Raw genomic sequence first — 17,174 nt, 5'->3', positions numbered from 1 at the left:
TGATCCAGACAACACATGCTCTGTCATGTTCAGAAAGAAGGTTTTAAGGAGACCCGAGGTTCAAGGGATTCAACTCCTCAAAGATCTGGTCTTCAAAGATCTGCTCTTCTGGACGCTGGTCCTCATGGCTTTAGATCTGTTCCTCTAATTATCTGATGACTAATTACTTGACGAGCCATTCAATTGAGTGGTGCACATTGATACAAAATAGTGATTAGTTGTGTCAAGAAGTTTAAATGAAACCATTCTTTTTGAATATCGATTTGATTAAGTTAAATCTTGAAGGAACTGCATAACTTTGAGCTTCCTTCATAAAGGTGTTTACGGTGAAATTAATTTTTATCGTATTTGGTCAAACTGTGTGGCACAGCGGATGCTTTCAGCAGGTATTTTTCACGACCAGGAATTGTGTAAATTAAACCGCGTTGTATCTAAATAGTGAAGGCTGGAAAATGGTGGCAACGCCAACTTTTGCCAAAATGTTTCTGGCGAGGCTTCAAGATTCCTCGCAAATACGTTTGCAATTTTGTGAGATTAACACGTTGACAGAAACCGATCGTTTAGAGCAACACGTGGGATTTAAGTATTAACTATGAAGTGAATAATTGTCGTATTTTTTGCCTAATAAAGTTCTATCTTTTCGGAATAGATAACATCTCGCGGACAAACGATATCGACCACAGACTGAATTAATCGATTTTGTTCAACATGGGCGTCGCTGTAAGTATTGGCGTTAGGTTTAGTGATTCTGCACATTGTTTGAACACATTTGACAACACTTTCAATTTCGGTGTTTCTCGTTGCTCCGACCCCACTTTGTGTGGGGAGGAACTATATTTTCAACAGGTCATTTCTGTTCAGTCAATTTTTGGCGCTCAAATTATTCATCGCAACTAGTTGTGAGTGTTGTCAATGGAAAATCCTTCGGGTGTTAAGTTTCAATCGAAAAGGTTTTGTTTTGAATTTTGTTTTTATCGAGGAATTATTGCAGTATTAGACCTGATTTTTTAGCTTATTATTTGTTCAATTTATCTTTTTTATCTATTTTTATAGCATAATATTGCTACAAATTTTGTTTTACGGTAATATTTGAAACATTTGCGCTATAGAAAACCTAGTGTCGTCTCTTCGTGGATTTTAACACTCAAAATGATTCGAATTGTTTTGGAGAGTGGACTTTTATAATCATTTCACATTTTTTACATGTAAATTAAAGCCCAGTGAATTTTCATAAAAAGATTCCATTAGTGACAGATATGATTGACGTTCAAATAAGACCAAATGAACTTTCATTTTGTTCTCCAGGTTAACAGCCTATGGGTTTTATGGCTTCGACAATGTGTTTTAATAAAAGCTTAATTTTCTTCAGTTTTGCCTGCTATGCTCACTTAGTCTTATAACTTAGTCGCAGGCAGCAAAAATTCAATTGGCTACAAATGTCTAAGGCCTTGTGTTGTTCCCTAATGGTTGTTTCGATTTCTCCTTTTTTATTAATACTTGTCAACTTTAGGCTCAGTCAACCTAAGATCAGGACCAAGTAACGGAAAAAAAATTGGTTTAATATTTTTTTATAGCTACTGGTTTTATGACTTGGATACCATAAGTTTTTTCAAGTCTTTTCAAGTTATCGCAATGCAGTCTTATGACAAAGCGCGGAAAAAGAAGCCCAATTTAATATATATTCAAAGTTGTCAGCAGCTAAGTTTTCGTTTTAATGGCTTCAACAATTTCCACAAGAAGTAACTCAAAATAATTTTCGGTTTTGACCGTATTTGTCGTTTTTAATGGCAGAATTGATATATTCAATACAGCCAGTCGTTAGCTAATGGTTTTAACTTCTTTAATACTTCGAGTGTTTGGATAATTTCATAACTCTGCTTTTGTTTCTGCCATGTTGAATTTATGTCCTGGTTCAACAGTTTTTTTAGTGTACAGTCGATGATTTTAACCTCGTTGTCATTTTTCTTGAAATTTATTCAAAAAATTGAAGTGCAAAAAATAATTTTGGTGCACTTGTCATTCGACACTGAATAGTGGCCTTCCACCACTTGAGTGCAGCCGCTTAAATTTGTGAATAAGAGAGAACTTTAGATCACGCAAGACAAAAAAACTCAAGGGCGCAAAAGTCACTCGAGAAATCAAATCGGTCAAGTGAAATTTTTGAATAAAAAATATGGCCAGTAGTATACCTGAAACGACACGAAGTTTCGTCCAAAATAATTTCCGAATCGGAAATATCAAAGAAAAAGAGCCCGTGTTTTACCTATATCAAAAACCCCAGAGAGAAAAAAATAAGCAGTTATAGTTTGAGGGTGTGGGTTGGTGGTGGTGGTGGTGGTGGTGGTTATGGAGGGGGGGGGGTAGTAGGGACTTTATGTGATCGAAATTTCTGAAACTGAATTTCTAACGTTGAATGTAACAGGCAAAGCTTAATTTCAATACAATACAAACTAAGCCACTGTTAATGTCAATTGTTCAAAACTGGAAGTTAACGTTCTAAAATAAAAGTCAACAGTTCAAGTTATGGACAAACTTGCTTCAGCTAAAAAAACCCCTAGAGAATACCAATATTCCTCATCGAAAAAAAAGAACGGCATATTTACACTAATTGCTTCAAACTTTGTACGACAGCAATTAAACATCAATTATCTTCGAATACTATGTGAATAGTATGAGAAATTTCTAATCTCTTCGTTTAGTAGAAAATTGAATAATGTGTATGAGCGGGGTGGGAAGTTTCTGCGTTCGAATTTCAGGTGGGTATTTTCCAACCTATTTTCAATGAACTCCGCGCAGGCCTATATTGGCCTCCTCCTTATTTTTTGCCTTGACATAGTGGTTTATTTTCAAGGTAACAGATAGTAGAGGTAACAGTGTATCTCTGTTAAATTAATTTTTCAGGTAACAGTTAAATTTCTGATGATCAAAAACCTGGTACATACAAAATCATACACTCTTCCTTTAAACAAATTTTTTGCTTCTGAACATTATGAGATTCATTTCACCCATGAATATTTTTTTATAATATTTCATGTTTCATTTTTTTTTCATAATTTTGACCCTATTAGTGATTGCCTATGTACCCTAAGTGTACCTATGTACCTTTGTACCCTATGTACCTTAAGTGTCGCAAACCTCGAATTGCAACCATAGAGAGAGAACATGGATTTTTCCCAAGTTTAACTATGGCCTCAAGGAATACACTGAGCTCAGTATTTGCTATTTTTGCCTTCCTGTAAAACTAATGCCAAAAGACTTTAAATTTAGAAAACTATTTTTTTCTACAAGCAATTGTCGAAATTACACAAACTGCACTAACTGTCATTTACAGTCTGTCACCTAAAATTGCAATAACCCCCCTTTCAAAAAAAAAACACTGTGTCCACATTGCCTATTTGCATGCTCAATTGCGTGTTTTTTTTGCGTCTTTCGACTGTTTGATTAGTTCAACTTTATGGACAGACTGTATTTAGTTGTTCGGTCATTCAATCGAGTAAAACGTTTGCAATGACTCGAAAAACAACAGTTTCTGATGTAGCAACGGTTTCCTTTTTCCGTGCCCAAAATGTCTAATTTCAGTAACCTGTGTAAACAAACTAATATTATTCCTGGTTTTCCCACTAATTAGCCTTACTAATAACTTCTAATAATAAGAGCACTTAAGATTTGCCATTTTAAATGTGTAAATTATAGGCAGTGATGTTCTCACAGGGGGGGAGGGGGGGGGGGGTGGTTGAGGGGAGGGGGGAGCAGGGGTACAGTTTTTTGATACCTAATGCTATGTCTTGAAACAATCGACAATGCAAAACTTTACGTAAATATTTAATCCTAACTTTTGTAATATTGAATGACTGATCTTGTTTTTTCCCCGAAAAAAAGTTGAGATTTTACTGTTCAGTTTTAAAGCGATCCATATTTTACACTCGGTTTTCTCGATTCGTTCTCCTCCGGCGTCGCGTCAGGCTTCGATTTTTCCGATGGAGTTTTGGGCTCCTTAGTGAGGGGTTCTTGCGCTGACTGTCGTTTACCAGTCGCTGTACCCGCCCTCGGGCTCTCAAGATTGTCTTCTTCCAATTTTTTCAGCACGCAACATCTAGACAATGCAAAAGTGACAAATGCCAGGAACGCGAACGCAGCAGATGTCCAGATCATGCCGAGTACCCAGCCAAACTTCACTTTGAGGTCTGGTTTTCCAAGATCTTGCATAATTCGGTGCCTGGATAGGGAAGTATTTCAACCCCCCCCCCCCCCTCCCCCCTTCCGGTATACTATGGCAATGCATAACTAAAATTTTAAAAACTTTATAATAGAAAAGATAGATATTGTATCGACTAGTCGCACCTCATATTACGCTACAAAAAAAATTATCATCTCAAAAGCGAGCATGTTTTTACCCTGTTTGCGGCCTCCTGGTATGGCTTGAGGTCGCTAGGTCCCATCAAGTTCAAATAATAGAACGTTTCAAAACGTCATAATATGAAATTGAGCATGAATGTTGTCATTGCATGCCAACAAGTTTTGATTTTAGCTCCATTACTTCGTCTATTTTGTCTACAAGTTTGAACTTTGACCTTTCGAAACTGTCTAATGCGTTTGAAACGTCCGCTTTGAAACTTAATGGGAAAGTTATAGTCTGTCCCATAAAGTTGAAATAAATCGGACGTCCGAAAAAGGACGAAACCTGCAATTGAGCAATTATGTTGTCATTTGAATCTTTTCCAGCAGCTCCATTGCGTCTTCATCTGTTTTTTTCTTCACACTTTGGCCTTTAAGATCTGTTCACTACCCTATGAAAGGTTCGATTATTTAAACTTTATGGGACACGCTATAAAAGAAGTCCTATTAAATTCTATCACGTAACATTTTGCTCACCGATCTGAACCTAAAGTCTGTCGCATAAAGTTGAAATAATCGAACGTTCGAGAACCTCCGAAACATTCAACTGAGCATCAACTTGGTCAATTTTTCATCAAGCTTCATTTCATCTTTTTCTACGTTTTAAGTTTGAACTTTGACCTTTGGAATTTCGCCAGTGGTTTTTGAAATGTTCGCTTATTTCAACTTTTTGGGATACATATCGTACAGCAGCTCCGAGAATTGACATATCCTCAGAGGTCAAAAGTAGTCTATAGTCAGAACCATAATGTTGCAACGCTATCAAACGTTTCAAAGGTCAAAATTCAAAATTAAAACATGCAGATATCTAGCAAAACATTGCCCATTTGCATGCCTCGAGTTATTCGAACGTTCGCTTGTGTTGCAACTTTATGGTACTTACTATAGACTGAAGCATATTGACATCTCAAGCATGATAAGGAAAACAAAATTTTATTAATGGGGGGGGGGGGGGGGAGGAGGAGAAAACACCTCCCTAGATGGTATTGGGAAAATGTCGCTATGGGCGAAATTGTAGAGAACAGCGTAGTAGAATGAAGAATTTCTGGTGGACAAATTGTTAAACGTTTTTTTCTGTTGTTCGTATTCGTTTGTAGGGACACTTGCAGTCACTGTAGCACACCCGACTAAAATAAAAAAAACACATCATGCAACTAAAATTGGGGTGGTGAAGTGGGGGGGGGGGCAGATTCTCAGAACCAGTCTAATTCAAATCGGTCAAGCATGACCGATTTGCACAATCCTAAATTTCATAAAAGAGACCACATGCCTACTATAATTGCTTCAAACTTCGTTAGAGCAATTATAAATTGATGATCTAAGTTCGTTGTGATCTTAGACGCAAAAATATTACAGACTTTTTGATGATTACAATACTTGTATAACCAACCGTGGTTATATAACGATTTCAAATTACGAATATAGCATTTCAAAAATTAAGATATTTTTGCAACTTTGACGTTTTGTCTTTTAAGTTTCACCACTAAAGCCCTGCCTTAAAACTTCCGGACAGTTTAAAATTAAAGTTTTGACGTTTGATGTTTTGAGGTTTTGAGTTAATCAATTGAAATTAACGGAATCAACCCACGTGAGACATATTACAGTCGAACATTTAGCATCCAGACTCACTGGTTACTGTTAGATAAATGGGTCTTTTAATTGTATGTAATTTGAGCGATATGTATGAAAAAATTTGTAAATAAATCAAAATTGTAAATTTATACATTTTTGAAAACTTGAAGAAATGATATCTAGTCAAAAACCTTAATTGTGCCTCAAAATTCATGTATATACAATAAACTTTTTCAACAGAATTGTCATAACTTTTAGTTTACCGTTATTTGAAAGCTCTCTAGGTGAATGGTTTTAGACTAATTTTTAACTTAAATTAAAAAAAAATTGGCGATCCCTATTGAATTTGAAGTACTTGCCTCGAAATATTCTGAAAAACACTTCTTCATATAGTTTACAAAAAATTTTTGTTTCCCATTGATATTAGACGCACAGCAAGAAGAAGAGTATATTTGGATTTCAGAAATTTTTTAAACATTTTAAAAATAAGAAATTTAATTCTCGGACAAAATTTTTCTCAACTTGTACGTTATACTTGCTGAAAATGGTTTGAGCGTCTTAAAAAACTTATATTCTGATAAATTTGAAATGTTATCGATATAAAGATCTTAGCAATTTGTTCTTCATATTTTTAATTTTAATTTCAGTACTTAACAGCGCGTTTTCAAACCTGAAAAGCGGTTAAAGTTAAAGTTGATGAGAATTTTGAAAGTCAATAATACCTCCTCAAGGAATGAAAGAATTGAAAATTTGTTTTCCTTGATCGAATAATTTTTAAAGAGTTTTAAAAATGTTATGTTTTTGGTATTTCGATTCAAGCTATAGTCTTAAATTTAGTTAAAAATAGCAAAATGAACCTAGCAGCATAATCAGTCTGAAGCAAATTGATTCAAGTCACCCGACTGATTTAAATGAATCTTCACGAAATGGTGCTGTGAATCAATATTCAGTTCAAACGGATGATTCTAGATAGTTATTATTAGAGTTAGATTATTTGATGTGAAATTTTTCCAACACGATTTGCATGATTGATACCACCGGAAGTTTAAATTAATCCTTAGAAAATTTAAAATGCATTCTATGTATGGTATCCCTTGCGACTGATTTCCAGTATTTTTGCAGAAGCAAAACATATTGGGTAACCCTTGCGACCCCCACTATAAAGCTTGGAGATAAGATTAGTTTTTTATCATGACTTCTTCGCACTGATAATGGGTATATATGCAGTGATTTTTGAGTCCTTTTTCATCCCCAAAACCAAATCATCATCTTGATCTATTACTCAGAACTCTGCTTTAAATCTCTTATTTCTACTGTAAGTTATCATTTTGCTTATCCTCTCTTTTTGGAAAATTAACTATATTTTCTTAGTTAAAAACGCTTTTGAGCCACTTGCGTCCATAACTTAAAATAATAATTTTTGTAACTCTCCGCAAAAGAAATTGATTGGCAGAAACTGATCCGACATGAAAAGAAGCAGGGCTGCTATAAATTACCTAAACCCCATTTTAATGGGGTCTGGAGCAAAAAAAAGTTTTCGGGGGCTGCCATTTTCCAAGTAAATTACATTTGCTGACACATGATCCAAAAATATTAGTTCTGCATTGCTAGGTTATCGAAATTTACCGAAGGAAAAAAAGCTTCCAAATTTTGCTGGCATTTTTTTTAAAAGACAGAAATTAAGTCATCTCACGCAAAAACACTAAAGCATAAAAGCATATAGATGCAGTACTATAAACTACCGATAATAATATTTTTTCGCGGGAAGTTACAGAAATATAAAACCCATTTTTTTGCTCAAAATTAAAAAATATATGTTGAATGTATCTCACGTAATAGGAAAGAGAGGAAGAGTAGGACTGAAAATGGGATATTCTTATCAAGAGAGATCACGTGACAGCAGTCCAGGAATCCGAGGATGATGATGACGATGGCAATGGATATTGTGGTGAAGAGGAAGGCTATGGTCACTTGCTGCCTCGTTGCAAACTCATCTGCACCTGTTCCTTTTAGAAGAGGATCTGTAAACAAAAAACAACTCATTTCACATTGAGCTATGATCAGACCCACTGGAGCGCACACCCGTCAGTTCCCAGACCGAAATACCAGGGTCTGGACAGCGGTTCCAATGCACAATAGTCTTGACCATGGTCTGGGTTCGGTCTGATCAGAGGTCTCTTCGCTCTGGAAGGTCGGAACAGGTCATTTCGGTCTGGAATGTCTGATCATAGCTCAATTTTGATCTGGAACTCAACCTGGGTACAGGTCAAGTGTCACTACAGTCCTATTGCTAAATCAAAAATTTGCTAATTGAGCGTCTCATTGGATAAAAGCTCAAAGTAAGTGAAATTCTCACGCGGTAATTAAGAACACATTCTTATAAACTGGTTAATAAACTGGTTCAAACTTTCGCGGAAAATGTGTACAAATTCAGTCTAAAATATGATTTGTTCTGGTTTAGTGATGTACTATAAGTCAAGACTCCATAAGTTTTTTTTGGGGGGGGGGGCAGAGATCCACAAAAGCTAGATAAAAACCAAGCCAATTTCATTGGCCACCATTTCAAAGGCCTGGAGGTGAGCGAGCAGATTGGAGCATGTGAATCAGTTTTGAAGATGGGATCTTTGCCGTTGTGTCCCCGTTTTTTATCCCCCCCCCCCAACCACCACACATTTCAGAGCACGTATCATTAAATAATGAATCATTATGTAAAAATATGACACGCGCTTCTGGTGGATTCAAATATTATGTCCCGGTTGTGTCCCCGTTTTTTATCCACCCCACCCCCCCACCACACATTTCAGAGCACGTATCATTAAATAATGAATCATTATGTAAAAATATGACACGCGCTTCTGGTGGATTCAAATATTATGTCCCGGTTGTGTCCCCGTTTTTTATCCACCCCACCCCCCCCCCACCACACATTTCAGAGCACGTATCATTAAATAATGAATCATTATGTAAAAATATGACACGCGCTTCTGGTGGATTCAAATATTATGTCCCGGTTGTGTCCCCGCTTTTTATCCACCCCACCCCCCCACCACACATTTCAGAGCACGTATCATTAAATAAAGAATCATTATGTAAAAATATGACACGCGCTTCTGGTGGATTCAAATATTATGTCCCGGTTGTGTCCCCGTTTTTTATCCACCCCACCCCCCACCACACATTTCAGAGCACGTATCATTAAATAATGAATCATTATGTAAAAATATGACACGCGCTTCTGGTGGATTCAAATATTATGTCCCGGTTGTGTCCCCGTTTTTATCCACCCCACCCCCCCCCCCCCCACCACACATTTCAGAGCACGTATCATAAAATAATGAATCATTATGTAAAAATATGACACGCGCTTCTGGTGGATTCAAATATTATGTCCCGGTTGTGTCCCCGCTTTTTATCCACCCCACCCCCCACCACACATTTCAGAGCACGTATCATTAAATAATGAATCATTATGTAAAAATATGACACGCGCTTCTGGTGGATTCAAATATTATGTCCCGGTTGTGTCCCCGTTTTTTATCCACCCCAACCCCCCCCCCCCCCCACCACACATTTCAGAGCACGTATCATTAAATAATGAATCATTATGTAAAAATATGACACGCGCTTCTGGTGGATTCAAATATTATGTCCCGGTTGTGTCCCCGCTTTTTATCCACCCCACCCCCCCCCCCCCCACCACACATTTCAGAGCACGTATCATTAAATAAAGAATCATTATGTAAAAATATGACACGCGCTTCTGGTGGATTCAAATATTATGTCCCGGTTGTGTCCCCGTTTTTTATCCACCCCACCCCCCACCACACATTTCAGAGCACGTATCATTAAATAATGAATCATTATGTAAAAATATGACACGCGCTTCTGGTGGATTCAAATATTATGTCCTGGTTGTGTCCCCGTTTTTTATCCACCCCACCCCCCCACCACACATTTCAGAGCACGTATCATTAAATATTGAATCATTATGTAAAAATATGACACGCGCTTCTGGTGGATTCAAATATTATGAACCCCTAAGAGTGGGAGTTACTAACGGATAAGATCCTGAAATTCAAAGTAAAATTTGATTAATGAAACATGCTCATTTCAATGGTCGAGCAAAAGTGTTTTCGGTTCTATTCTGTTCCCCCCCCCCACAGCTTAGTGAGCACAAATTCTTATGACCCCCAGGCGCACGTGCTATTTTCTTACATAGTAACGTGCTATATAACAACATATAATTTGTAACTGGGGGTCTTAAAAACACTGTGAGGGGCCGAAACAGAATAGATCCGTGTTTTTCATAACCATAAAGTTTAGTTCATATTCTGAAAATACACACGTAGCATTGGAGCAAGATTAAGCAGCATTTCATCAGCGCAATTTAAGAAACAACTTAAGAAACAGTTCATCAACTCTAAGGATAAAGCGGGGTTAATTTTAGTCCAGCTGAAGTTGAGCATGATAACTTGGGCCGAGCTTAAGTCCAGCTGTCCGCTGAAGTTGGGCTAAAAATAGGTCACAAACTTCCGAGAACAGCACAGTCTTTTGATGAAGGTTTTGGTTGGGCATAGTCTTTTTGTAAATCGAGGTCTAAACCTGGGAAGCCATACCGTGAAATACATAGTTTGCTTATGTTTGATTCTCGCTTCTTCATTTCCAAGAAAAAGCACACAATCGAATTAAATCTGATCTGTTTTTTTTTGCTGGCTGGGACAAAATCTTATCTGGCGATCTAAATCAAGGGTCAAAATTTGGAGAGACTACCGGCAACTTCTTGGTGAAAAAAGTTTGCGATTTTTAACAAAAGAGGTTCCCTGGCTTGGATTTTCATTGGTAGCAAGAATCTTAATTTCAAATTATTCACTGATTCATGCATATCAGTTCGAAAAATTCTAGCTAATATCCGAATGTTAAATCTATGAGTGTGAAATAGGATTGTCAAACTTTTGCGCACTGAAAAATTGTTTGTTCATTGATTAAATTTTTGTTTTGCTATCGTCTTTTACTAATCAATTTTTTGTTCCGACCCCCACTTTAGTGGGGAGGGAGGAACTATATACTCAACTGGGTTTTTTTTTGTTCAGTCAATTTTGGCCGATCGATATATTCATCGTAGAGATTTGTGAGTGGTATCATTAAAAAAAACCGTCCAGCGGAAAATACGGAAAATATTTTTTTGATTTTCGTTTCTTACAGGGAGTTATCGAGGTTTAAATTTTGTGAACATTCAACTGTTTTTGTTCATATTTTCAGTAATTTTTGCTAAAATTTGGCACAACTTTGCTATTATTATTCAGAAAAGGTTAAAATTTTTAAAGGTAAAGTGTTGATGTTACCGTTAGAGATAGAAGAGAGTTGCTGAATTGTTTGATTGAAGTTTTTTTGGTTAAAAATTTTTGATAAATTTTTCGAAATTCAAACTTTTTTCATCAAAAATGGCACAAAATATGCTTTTTCGGTTCACTTTGTTAAAGTTTGCCAGACTTAGTGCAATTAGGCGCCGTATGAAAGTCTTTTAAAATTAAAACTTTGCCGTTTTTTGCAGATTTAATTCGATAACTATACAAAATGCATCGTTGTTTTTTTTTTAATATTTGAAGAATTCCACTCAACAATTGGTCTAATTCGCAAACTCTTGGAACAATTGGTCGGTTTTCTGGGCGCACGACAAAATCAGGGAGAGGTTCGATAATATCATGGATTCTTAGAATCAGCAACTTTTTGGTTTTTATTTTGATGCTTCCTTTTTTCAAAATATTTTGCTATTGTTTGTTAATGTTAATTACTGACAATATTTTTTTTCACGGCTCCGTTAATGACAGCTCCAATTTACGTAAAGTTGAAGTTGAATGTAGATACAATCTGTTTTCAGAGAACCAAAGGGTTTCTATGGCTTCGAGGAAGAGTTTTAGTAAAGTTTAACTGAATTCTTGTCTTTTGCCTTCAATTGTTATTCTTTTGGCAGTCTGATTTTTCAGTTTAACCACTCAAAGATCTAAATTTCTTCCTCAAGAGGTGCAAGTGAACTTTTTCTATTCATTCGGCTGTTACCTAATGTCTCTTATGTTACCTAATGTATTTGTTTTAAGAAAATTTCTGTGATTTTTTGAACTCGTCAATTTTGTATATTATTTTAGTCAACATTTTGCTTATTCTCAGTAAGTACAGGTCAACTTTTCCTCCTTGGAATTTTTACATTTTTTAAAACTGAACATGTTTTTTGTTTTCATAACATATGGTTTGAAGGGCTGCGACACCGTTCTTTTGCAGAAATTGGTAGAGTTTTTTTTATTCTTGCCCTTTATTTGTTGTTAATTTTTGTTGTCATATGCCAAATAATGTGTAGTTAAAGGTCTCAGTGGCCATTTATAGATAAACAAATGAACTTAAAAACTGATATTGGTAAATAGCTAATGGTTGTTTTGACTTTCTAATTAAATTTCGAAAAGAAAGAGTAATAGTTTTCTTCAACTTATCCTTTTTTTTTGTTCTGGTTTGCGTTTTTTTCGTATTTTACAATGATTTATCATTTTCGTAAATTAGCCTCATTATTTAGAGCTCTTTTTAGAGTTTTATTCATTTAAACAATAATTTTCTTGCTGTTCAAACGTTTTAAATGATGTCTTCAAGGCTTGGACAATTTGTTTCAGAAGAATTTTGTGAAGTTTAGATACTTATCAGTTTTTGTGGTTCTTTTTGTTTTCATTTTGTGATAGTCGTTTTACAGAAAGAATTTATTATGATCAAAGGAGACGCAAATGAAGATGTTATATATTGGCAGTTAATCTCTTATAAATTTAATGGCTTCAAAACTGTGGTTTCGTAAAGTTGTTTGTGAAACTTATTAGTTCAGCTTGTATTCAATGATATTTTATAGTCTCAAGATTTAATCTCATTAATAACAGTCGCAATTAGTTTTCCGAGTAGTTGCAAGACCAACTGTCTACTCTTTTAGTCGAAAGCTTTTGTTGGCTATGAGTTTTGAAAATTTTTGTTTTCAATAAAAAAAAAAGAGATAGATTTTTCAGATCTGCCAATTTTATTTCTGTTATATTGTAGCTAAGCATCTCTGTGTACAATTCACATCCTTTATCTATTGAAACACAGCTTGCTCGTCATAATGCTTTTATTTTCCTCAAGTGGTCTTTCTTTTTGGAACAACCAGTTTTCATAAAACCAATTTTCGAGATTTTTGCATATTTGCCCCTTTTTTGTAGGTTTTTGTTTTCTCATCAAAGTATCACAATAATGGGCGGCATTTGATTTACAAATCTTCGCACCTGCAAAAAATTTAAAAGAAGATTTTTATTGTTTATAGTGGTCAGCTTAATATTTAATTGATTGGGGGACATCATTTTCTTGCATAATTTTTTGTGCAAATTTTCGTTTTTGCCTGTATTTGTCGCTATTTTTGTAGTCGTATGGAATATCCTGGATATGGAAAGGCCTCAATCGCTCTCTATTGAGGTATAAAAGACTCTCTCAATGATTTGATTTGATGCTTACTGTTTCTAATCTGCTCGAATTTAATTCTTTTTTTTAAAAAAAAGCAATGTTTTAATAAACGCATAGAGGAGAAGTCCCTTATTTTGTTCCAAAAAGTACCGGTTAATCTTCTTAGTATAATTTATATCTGATGCCATTTTGATTTGGTTATTAGTGGTTTTCAAAAAATGGACAAGGAGTTTTGGTCGTAATTAATATTTGTAACTAATTGATTTTTATTGCCGTCTTTTCTGGTAGTCACATTATGGCAGCCACAGGTCTCATAGGCCCTCTAGAGTAGATTGTTTTATTCTTTTAGTAGTTCGTTGAAAGATATGTTGATATGTATTTTTTTAAAATCTCATTTGGTAGACAATTAAGTGAAAAATGTAGATGAGCGGGGTCGGAACTTAATGTGCGAACGCACATTACCGAGCTTCCTTGTTTAATTGAAATATTAAAAATTAATTTTCACTGTCAACTTCTGCGTACAGACAAACACTATATTTTGTACAGTTGAATGCTTTCCGTAAATTGAGAAAGCTTCTTTTTTATTTATGTAAAAAGTGTGTCTTTTTGATGTCTTTTGTAATACGATAATTATTGAAAAACAATGTTTGACTATTTTTTTTTACTTTTATCTCACCATAAGCAATTGATTCTTATAAGTATTGTTTTGTACCCTTCTATTTCCACCTTCTTCGAAAACTTGCGTTGAAACGCTGCAAAATTGTTCATGCTAACGCCACAAACCGTTACTATAACCGTGGGCCAAACCGTGGGCCAAATAAGATCAAAACACAACTGTGACCAAAAAATGTTCTTTGATTCAACATTTTGTTGAAAAACTTTGGAGTCTATAGATCGAATGTGATTCACCCGGATCAGAGATTCCCCTATTCAACATTTTAACTTAAATTTCACAAAAGAATTATATAATGCTTCACGAAGTTCAAACTTGAGTACTTGGGTCTTTCACATTATAGCATCCACCCCCCTCAGCTTAGTGGTCGTATAATATATAGCCGCCCCTGGATATGATAATCATACCATAATGAGAAGCTATAATTTTGCGATTGTTTATAACGGGAATGAACCAATTTTTTGTAGGGGTTCCACTACGAAAACACTGAAATCATATATATTCCTCGTATGATTACCAGGAAATCAATTTTTGTATGTAACTAAAGTTTCGATGTTCTCTGAAGCCACATAATAATTTAATTACTCTTGGACTGTTATACCCAAAACTTTTGGCACGAGGCAAAGTTTTATGTGTCATGTATATATAATATGTATAAATATATATATATATATATATATATATATATATATATATAAATACATATATATTATATATATACATATATATATATATATATATATATATATATATTATATATATATAAATACATATTATATATATATATATATATATATCCATGTATGATTACCAAGAGATTTTTGCAACTTCGAAAAAAGGAAAAATTGTAAGTTTTGTTTGCTTTTTAACTTTTATGTATGATTCCTGTATGATATCACGGAAATTTTTTTGTGTGATGACCGCGAATTTATACTAATCACAAAGGACAACTTTCATTTCCAGTATTTATAATTGAATTTGTATGAAATCAAAGAAAGTGTATTTTTGCTGGCGTGGGTTAAAGAGCATATAACTTTTTGCCCCCTGGCGCACATGCTATTTTTTACATTGTAATGGGCTAATGGGCTATATGACAACAAAGCTAGCAGTGAGAGGGGGTCATAAAAAACAACCGGGAAGGGGGTATAAACCCTTATACAGTTGGTTTGATGGAAAGAAAAAGGTTAATGACTTGATGATAAATTCTTTGGCAACTTAAAGGTGCAATTTTCAGACAACCGGGCATCATGGAAAAAGTCCCATTTTCTCACCGTTCAGTTTAACACATCTAGTCTCATGAATTTCATCAATTTCTGTCAAAACACAGACTTCAAACAGACTTTTCTCCAAAAATGTGGCTAATAAGTCACAGCATGCGCGAATGTCGTACACCTTTCCCAGGGTACCCGACAGTATAGAAAACATAGTCACTCCCACGATGAACATGCCAAATACAATTAAAAAACGATCACCACACTTGTTGAACCGGAACACACTCGTAGGCATCGCCAATACCTGGGTGGTCAACACCAGTAAGTTAGCACTTTTTAGTTCAAAAGAAAATAAAATTTTCATTAACAAACAAAAGTGTTAAAAAGACTTCATCTGTTTCCTTAAACACCCGAATAAACACTGTCAACAATATTTTGCTTTTAAAAGTCCGCGTGAACAAGCCGTTGCAAGCACTTGAATAGAAGTCGTGCAAAATAAAGTATGCAATTGTGTGCAATTCAAAAGTTGTTTTGATCCAAGGTCTGGCGTGCACATGAAAAGATGCCGTTAGAAGCCAAGATCTTGCGTGAAAATGGAAAAATGTTGTGAAAATCCAAGATGTTTCGTGCACGTGAATAGATTTCGGGATTATTTCGGAATTAGAAAGAACCCATGAACAAAGATCTTGCGTGCTGTTGAAGAGAGATCATTGGAATCGAAAATCTCGTGTGCGGTTGACAATTAATTTTAAGTTGGGATCTAAATTATTGGCTGTACATGAGATGTTGGAGTCCAAGACATTGCGTAAGCTTGAAAAGATATCCTGGGACTGCCAGATCTTGCATGCACTTCAAAAAATGTGCTCTAGGAACCCAAGACCTTGTCTGCATTCAATTAGATGTCTTTGGAATTAAAGAAATTTGAAAAAGTGCCTACGGAATCCAAGAACTTACTCGGACAGGCAGAGGAGATATTCCGGGATTCAAAATTTTACTTGCTATTTAATACGACCGTAATAGTTGAACATGATGAGATGTCGCGAGAACTCAATATCTTGTTTGCACTTGAAAAGGCTTTATTCGTTTGTTCTGATCCGAGATTTTGCTCACATTTGATGAGACGTTTTGGAGATCCAAGAATTTGCGTGCAATTAAATAGTTGAATAGTTGTCTTATGAAGTGAAGGCTTGGAGTTCAATTAAAGAGGTGCTTTAGGAATCCAAGATCGGATCTATTCTGTCCCCCCCCCCCCAGCTTAGTGAGCATAAATCTTTTATGACCCCCAGACGCACGTGCTATTTTCTTACATAGTAACGTGCTATATAATAACATATAATTTGTAAATGGGGTCATAAAAAAACCCGGGGGGGGGGACAGAACAGATCCCCAAGAGCTTGTGTGCACTTGTAATGACGATGTGCGAATTCATCGTCTAGACAGCAATGGGAACTTTGTGTTAGGAATCGAAGAATTTGAGCGCACTGCTGCCAATCAAAGAGCGTACAATTCAAAAAGGGCTCGTGAGTTCAAGTACTTGCGTGCTCCTAAAAAAATGGGGTCAGAAGAAAAGGTCTTTGTGACTTTGAAAACATTTTGATCCGAATTCTTAGCAGCACTTGCAGAGATGTGGTGGGAGTCCAACATGTTCCGTGCACTAAAGGTTTTGATTGATCCAAAATTTTGCGTGCACTGGATTATAAGTCTTACAAAACTCAGATCTTGTGTTCACTTGGGCAAATTAATTAATAATAACAATAAATTGTTTTGAAAATAAATTCTGTTCCCCCCCCCAGCTTAGTAAGCATAATTCTTTTACGACCCCCAGGCGCACGTGCTATTTTCTTACATAATAACGAGCTATA

At 35.5% G+C, this 17,174-nt stretch overlaps 1 protein-coding gene across 5 annotated transcripts in view; it reads right to left on the bottom strand.

Moving 5' to 3' along the window:
• Window positions 1-3,750: 3,750 nt before the first annotated feature.
• Window positions 3,751-17,174, bottom strand: part of LOC142335507 (uncharacterized) — a 62,199-nt gene continuing 48,775 nt past the window's right edge. For 4 of the 5 annotated variants that reach the window (XM_075384039.1, XM_075384037.1, XM_075384038.1 and 1 more), the window contains exons 3-5: window positions 7,800-7,988; window positions 5,374-5,522; window positions 3,764-4,218 (exon numbers count right to left, since the gene is read on the bottom strand). In XM_075384039.1, coding sequence (XP_075240154.1) covers window positions 3,901-4,218; window positions 5,374-5,522; window positions 7,800-7,988 — 656 coding nt within the window. In that variant the 3' untranslated portion in view covers window positions 3,764-3,900. Of the gene's footprint in view, window positions 4,219-5,373; window positions 5,523-7,799; window positions 7,989-15,372; window positions 15,617-17,174 lie in introns of those variants that run through there. The other variant, XM_075384036.1, reaches the window with a different exon arrangement.

The sequence above is a fragment of the Convolutriloba macropyga genome, chromosome 2 (assembly GCF_964194025.1).
Source record: "Convolutriloba macropyga chromosome 2, txConMacr16.3, whole genome shotgun sequence".
Taxonomy (NCBI): Eukaryota; Metazoa; Xenacoelomorpha; order Acoela; family Convolutidae; genus Convolutriloba; species Convolutriloba macropyga.
This window is presented reverse-complemented; position numbering and strand designations above follow the sequence as displayed.